Consider the following 7,941-nt stretch of genomic DNA (forward strand, 5'->3'; position numbering starts at 1 on the left):
GTCGTCACGCAAACCCACGATAATGTTGCCGTCTCTCTCTGCCAAATTTCTCAGTTCTTCGCTTGATATAATTAATACAAATGTCCAATATAACAGAATTCGTTAGCTCATAAAAATGTGATTATAACAGACTGCTGTTTATTAATGTCGGGCGACTGCCCACAGACACCTATTTGATTTAAAGTCGGCAGCAGCACGGAGTCTCTGGACTTATTTTATTTGGAATATAATGACTATACGCAAAAGTAGCCTAGTTTTAAGTAAAAATATTATAAATCTACATGCCTTGATGATGTCATTCTTTTGTTTTGTTGTCATTCTTTTGCCTATCAATTGTTTTTAAGCTCAATAAACTCTGACTGGAATTTCTCTCATTTGACCGGTAGATTGAAATCTACCGGACACTGAGGCCGGCAACAATTTTTTCTAACGGAAACCCTGCCCCATGGGCCGGACACGTCTTCTTTAAACAAGTCAAGAAGAAACATCACAATAATTGTGGGGCGGCGTGGCTCATGGGTAGAGCGGGGCGTCCAATGATCGAAGGGTTGGTGGTTCGAATCCCGCTCAAGCCCATGTCCATCCCATTGCCGTTGTGTCCTTGGGCAAGACACTTAACCTACTTGCCTCGTATGAATGTGTATGCATGTGAATGAATGTTGGTGGTGGTCGGAGGGGCCGTAGGCAATGATTATTCGCCACGCTTCTGTGAGTCTGCCTCAGGGCAGCTCTGGCTGCAATTGTAGCTTACCACCACCGGTATCACTGTGTATGAACGAATAATGGACTCTGTGAAGCGCTCTGGGTGTCATGAAGAGCGCTATATAAATCCAAGCCATTATTATTATTATTATTAATAAATCAAGAACAAAACAAAAACACCATAAAGTCCAATTTCTTTTTAATAAATGCAAAATAAATGCAACACTCCCAGAAATACCCCACGTGAAGGTAAGGAAAAACTCACTAAAACCTAGCAATAGGAAAAAATGCACCACAGGCAATGTGGAGGAGAGAAACCTTAGAAGGGCCATTCAAGGGGGGATCTCCCTTCTTAGATGTCGGTGATAGTAGTGTTGCAATAAAACAGGCAAACAGTTGGTAAGCATGCACTCATATGTGTAATGAAACTCAGATAAGTGCATGCGATAGCAACTGAACATTTTGAAAGATTAAAAATAGAGCATCATAAAGGGAGGTCATTCTGAACAGCTTGTTTAGGCTTGTTAAGACTTCAAACCCTGGTGAAACAGCAAGGAGTACAATGTGTCACTTTCCCTCAACACCTAAATAACATTTCAGACTGTAAAATCCATACAAAGACTAGACCCATTTCCCCCTTAACCTCTCTCTCTCTCTCTCCTCTCTCTCCCTCCCCCCTCTCTCTCTCTCAGGTGGTAGAGAGCGAGGAGGAACAGGACCTGCGAGTCACGGAGGAGAGTGAGGAAGCGGGCCAGTTTGACATCATCCCGCTCTACTCGGAGCACGCCACCGTCTCCAACCTGGGCTCCGGGGGTGGCGGTGCGGCCTGCCTGTCCCCGGCCCCGCCTCCCCCTATCCTTCTGCTCCTCCTGCTCCTTGCCACCTCCCTCAGCTGGGGGTAAAAGTGACAGGAGGCTGAGGGGTGGGGGGGGGCATCGCTTGCACGCACGCAAACATACACAAGATGCGCTTCTCACACACACACACACACACATACACCTGCAGACACACACACACACACACACACACACACACACATGCTACACACACACGCACACACATGCTACACACATACACTTGCACAAGAAGTGCCAACAGCCTCCCCACCCCAACCCTGACAGACTGACTGACACAAAGAGAGGCGGAAAAAAAACACAGACAAAATAAAAGGAAGAATTAAACGACAAAACAAGACAAAGGACCTCTCTTTTTTTCGTCTGTAACATCTCCTATGATTCTTCACCTCTTCTCGTCCTCTTTCCCCCCGATTCCCCTCTCTCTTAATAAAAAGTCGTATTGTACAGTGCTAACTCCCAATATATATTTTTTTCAAAGTGTCTTGCCACCTCCTCCCTATCCCTCCCACCCCTCGTTGACACGTGATGGTTTGGCTCAGTGGACAGTATAGGTGTATGTGACATACATGAGGGCGTTCCAACTCTACAGCGGCAGAAAAGGGGGGAGAGTTGATATATCGATGGCTGAAATGCAAAACCTATCCTGCAAAATGTTGGATTTTGGATTTTTCACTTTGGATGATGAGAAACCTTCTATCTGCATGCACCTATTCAGTCTGTCTCCAAGATATTTTCCAAAACCCAAAAGCAGTGTATTGTATTGGGTATCTTAAAAAAAAAAAAAAAAAAAAAAAATGCATTCTGCAAGAAAATTGTTTTTTTTTGTTTTCTCAAAGAATTAAAGGATGTTTTGCGTTTCAGCCATCGGTATGACATATTTGTCATGGTGATGAATGGCTGTGCTCGGTAGCCGTGGATGGAATGGTTCTTTGCTGTACATCTGTCTATCAAACTACCCCCCCCCCCTTTCTCTATATCCCCCACGCTCCCTATTCTCAGTGCCGTTGAATGACTGAATATGTGCTCTTGTCTAAGATTGCTTAATGAATGTCAAGCTTGACGCGTGGGTGTGTGGTGTACACAGAGGGGGGGGAGGGGCAGGCACAGAGATTACAAAGCAAATTGCAACAAGTTTTTTGACACTACACACGTACACAGAGTACCACCAACACACACACACACACATCTACACACCTCTACACACATACACAAAGTACCCCCCCCCCCCCCTACACGCACACACATACACACCTCTGCACACATACCTGTATACAAAATACCCCCAATGCACACACAGACACACACATGCACAGAGTACCCCCCCCCCTCCCCCCCACACACATATCTCTACACACATGCACAACATACCCCCCCCCCACACACAGCCTGGTAGTGCATCCAGCCGATGCAAGCGCTTTTTTCTTTATTGCTCTATCCGTGTCCCTATCTGTTTCCCCATGACTCAGCCTGGCGATGGAGAGAAGGAGAGAGAGAGAGAGAGAGAGAGAGAGAGAGAGAGAGAGAGAGAGAGAGAGAGAGAGAGAGAGAGAGAGGCACCACAGGCATAAATACAAATAAAGCCGTCACAATAAAAACAACGTACCAGAAACAATATGAGCTGTAAAGCGGCAGAACAAATCAAATAGCTTCCCCCCAGAAGGAAGGCGCAGACACCCACACACACACACATACATCCATACACAAACAAAGAGACAAATTAAGTGAGAGTGTGTGACGTATGAAGTTGAGAGAGAGAGAGGGAGAGACGGTCTGCGCTGTGCATTCTGTGTCTTCACTTGTTCTAGTTTGAGGCTCATAATACCACCAACTCTTCATCATCAGACAGGCTTTTTGGGAAGAGTGTGTGTGTGGCGGGTGGTGCTGGTGGTGGTGGAGGGTTTCAAATGCATCAGTTGAAGAATGATAGAAGGGACGTGTGAGAGAGGGAGAAAGAGAGAGAGATAGAGAAAGAGCGAGCCAGCAGGAGAGGCACAAGAGAGAGAGAGAGAGAGAGACAGGAAGAGGTGAGAGAGAGAGAGAAAGAGGGAGAGAGAGAGAGAGAGAAAGTGAGCCAGCAAGAGAGAGACAGAGAGGCAGGAAGAGGTGAGAGAGAGAGAAAGAGAGAGGGAGAGGGAGAAAGAAAGAGTGAGCCAGCAGGAGAGGCACAAGAGCGAGAGAGAGAGGGGCAGGAAGAGGTGAGAGAGAGAGGCAGTTAGAGGTGAGAGAGAGAGAGAGAGACCCCGAAGCACAAACAGACCAGAGAGAATCGCCGGCTCTCCGTTTCCTATGTCTTATAAATCTTTTGCTGACACCAATTTCTTTATTCCATTTTTCTCTCTCTCTATCCCTCTCTCTCTCTCTCTCTCTCTCTCTCTCTCTCTCTCTCTCTCTCTCTCTCTCTCTCTCTCTCTCGCGTTCCTATTTCTGGGGGAATGTGTAAAATTAACTTCCATCTGGAGGGTCTAGAGGAGACTGGTGGGCAGATAGAGAGAGAGAGAGAGAGAGAGAGAGAGAGAGAAATGGGGTAGGGAGGGAGATGGGATGGAGGGGGACAGGGGGGTGGCGTGGATGAAAGAGAGAGAGGAGTGAGAGGGCAGCAATGCTTATTTTGTGGAACCAAACAAACGGAATAGAAGATAGGAGAGAGAGAGAGAGAGAGAGAGAGAGAGAGAGAGAGAGAGAGAGAGAGAGAAACGAGCTGTTCTGCAGTGTACATCCTGTGTCTCTTTCTCTCCGGAGACGTTGTTATTATTGCATAGAACTAGTTGCACACGTGCAACACAGACGAGTGCTCACACACACACGCTTACGCACAAAGGCCTGTCTGTCTCACAGAGGGAACAAAGCCCCTCAAACAAAGCGTCTGTCAATCAGTGAGGCCACTAGAAGAGAAACAGAGAGAGCTGAGGGGAGGGGTGGTACGACTCGATTCCACGTTTACCTGCACTTGCTTTTCCCTTTTCCCATTCGCCCCCCATTTCCACAGAACATGACATCATTAATAGCCAGGTCAGCGCCGCCGAGCTCAGAGTCCCTCCTGGGGTTAATTGAGATCAGTGAAAAGAGTAGGCGGTTGATTGATGTGCCTGCCTGAGCCTCCCCAACCCGCCAAGCCCGCCTTTTTACGATGCCTGTTGTTATTTTTTAATTGTTGTCTCGGCCGTTTGTCGTCTGGCTGACAACAATCCAACCCCCCCACCCTCACCATATCCCATCCCGTCCGCCAAGACAAGACGAGGGATGGACACAGGGAGGAAGATGGAGGTGGGTGTTCTTGGGTGTCGGGGGTGGCGGTGTAGAGAGTAGAAGAGTGGACAGCGATGACTTACATTAATATGTACTGGAATAAACAAGCGAAGAAGCCAAGCGTTAAATCAACCGGCAGAGAGGGAGGGTGGGAGGGAGGGAGGGAGGAGGAGAGAGAGAGAGCCTGGAGGGAGAGAATGAAAGACAAAGAGCAGGAGTCTAGAGAGGGTAGGAAAGAGGACTCCCTTTTTTATTGTTCCATTACCAGGCAATAGAATTTCACTCACACACATACACACACACACACTCAACACCGTGTCAGATTTGAGTGTCTCGCATGTGTCTTGCCCCTCTCACACTCTCTCTGTATTTTACTTTTTTTTTATTCTAATCCATTGCTGGTCTGACACGCTGATGCTACCCACTACCCACCCCCCCCCCCGCCCCCACAGCGGTAAGACACAGTGTCCACCAAGAGATAAAGACGAGATGATGAGCACAAAGAAATAAAAACAAACTATAAAGGACAGAGAGAGAGGGGGGAGGGGGGGGGGATTACCCAGAGAGATGGGGCAATAGACGGGAAAAGCCGATGAGAACGGAGAGAGAGAGAGACGAGATAGAAGTGTGGAAAGGGGCAGAGAGAGGCTAGAGGAGAGGGGGATTGAGTGGTCTAAGATGAAGGGAGAGACCGAGAAGGGTGAGCAAGGGAGATAGAGAGAGAGGGAGGGCAGAATGCAGATGTATGTTGCAGCGTGTCGCGAGAGGGGGAGGCTGAGGTCCCCGCTCTATTTCACACTCCGTAGGTCCTAGCGCGTCAGCGCTGCTGGCCTGGACTTCACTTTTTCTCTGCCTCAGCAACACATGCGCCCGTGCACGCACACACACACACTCACGCACACACACACTCACTCACATGCGTTTGCCCCGTCTCTTTCTAACTCTCACTTACTTTTTGCGTGCCCGTGCACACTTTCTCGCTCACTCACTCTCGTTCTCTCTCATGCACACGCGCGCACACACACACACACACACACACACACACACACACACACACACACACACACAGATGCTTAAGACACTTGTTCACTCACTCATTTCACACTTTTTCTCTCACTCAAAGATACACTCACAATCGCCCACACACACACACATACACATACACAGAGCCTGACTCGAGCCCCCTTCTCTGCGTCACACACACACACACACACACACACACACACACACACACACACACACACACACACACACACACACACGCACACACACACACACACACACACTCAATTCCAACCCTTAGTTTTGGTGTTCCCAGCCGGAGGACCAAACAGGGTTTCATGTATCGACTACTGAAGTACGGCAGCTGCCGCCCAACGCGTCATTACACTCCCAGACCCCCGGGTTTCTCACATACAGAAAATATTATCCTGAGCTGACCTGGAGACACATTGTGAGCTCTCCTGCCCCTGGCGTGTACTATGTTTAAAAAAAAAAAAAAGGAAAACAAGAAAAATGCATGCCGCTTTTCACTTAGAACGCTGCTGTCGGTCTATGTCTGTTTTTTTAATGGAGAAGCTGGAAATCTCCGCCACCTCGCCGCTAACCACACTATGCACAATAATGAACGTTAAAGTTGTGTTCTCAGCTTTGATTCTCCATAGCAAGCAGCTTTATCTTTCACTTTCTGGTTTCAAGTAAAGGTGCAGTGAAAACGTTACTGTTTATTTTATGCCCATATACAATGTGTTCGTTTGTCACTCGATATATCGTAACACTTGGAAATGTTCTGAAACAACTGTATTTGCCTTGTTAAATGTGTGTTTTCGGGGACGCGTTGTTGTGGAGTTTACTTTTTTGTCGTGCCCCTCCCCCCTTATGGTACACCTGTGCACAGCTCTCAACTCTCATCACTGTCAGGCTGCATTGCCATGACTACGGTGGTATCAGTCAGGTAATCTGCTGTCGCACCCCCCGGTGATACCGAGCTAAATGGAGCTGAATGATCTTCGGATGTCTGCTCCTTTTCAACGCGCGGGAGCACCTGGCGCGGGTAGGGCAGCCATTTTGAAACATTTCTCCCCGCTTGGCTGCACCCACCCCCTGCCCCCCCCCCCCCCCCCCCCTCCCCACATTCCTCCCACCAGGTCCCCAGCAGGTACCGAGCTGAATGGGATGTTGTCGCCACGGAGATGAGATGAAGACACATGTACACGCACACACACACCACACAGCAGTGGCAACAACAGCACACACACTCCTTCACGCTGGGACTGCAAATGAGACTCACTTTCATGAGCGGGCCGAACTGACAGCGCAGCCTGCGCGGACTTGAAAACGCTCTCTCTCGACGAAGAAAGCAAAGGGATGGATTGAATTGTCACTACCGTGCGCTCCTCTTTCATCCGTTGTGTGGAATGGACTGACCTGTCTCTCTCTCTCTCTCTCTCTCTCTCTCTCTCTCTCTCTCTCTCTCTCTCTCTCCCTTTCTCTAAAATGCAACAAACCTTTTCGTTGGGGAATTCCCTGTGGTATGCGTGTGCAGGGGAAAGGTAAAAATTACCTTTAAAATGTCCTGTACCTAACTAACTGTTAAAAGTTGCATTCTCTAAGGAACTCAGAGTTTACGCTAAAAAGAAAATCTCCCGAGGCCCCTCCTTTTTTGATCTTCAAGTATAGCGTGCTTTTCAACCTGTTCAGTAGGGAGAAGCACTCCTTAGGAATTCAGTGACTCACGGCCTCCTCCTCACACACACACACACACACACACACACACACACACACACACACACACACACACACACACACACACACACACACACACACACACACCAATCAAAGAGAAAGTATAAGATGTCCTTTTATTGGAAGATTGGTTAAGAACAGGTTGGTAAGTGTGTTGGCAAACACGATGTATCTTGGAGGCATAGATACATATATATATATATATATATATACATACACACATGCACACTCACACGGTTTTCTGTGTGATGCATTTCTATTTCTAAACGAACGTCGAAAGAATGTTTTTCCCTGCTGAACATTAACCCCCGGGTGGTGGGAAGAGGGGGGGTGTTTGAGACACTTCTCTGCTGTGTTCACCTGTGAATATAATAAATGTATACAAGCTGAC

The 7,941-nt window shown here is 47.9% G+C and overlaps 1 protein-coding gene across 1 annotated transcript in view; it reads left to right on the top strand.

The window, feature by feature from the left end:
* gfra3 (GDNF family receptor alpha 3) overlaps positions 1-2,123 on the top strand; it is a 187,804-nt gene extending 185,681 nt beyond the window's left edge. Inside the window, exon 8 of the mRNA XM_084331511.1 lies at positions 1,395-2,123. Within this exon, the coding sequence (XP_084187637.1) occupies positions 1,395-1,604 (210 nt within the window). The 3' untranslated portion in view covers positions 1,605-2,123. The remainder of the gene's footprint in view (positions 1-1,394) is intronic.
* Positions 2,124-7,941: the final 5,818 nt, after the last annotated feature.

This window comes from Notolepis coatsorum (assembly GCF_963971535.1).
Source record: "Notolepis coatsorum genome assembly, chromosome: 16".
NCBI classification, from domain to species: domain Eukaryota; kingdom Metazoa; phylum Chordata; class Actinopteri; order Aulopiformes; family Paralepididae; genus Notolepis; species Notolepis coatsorum.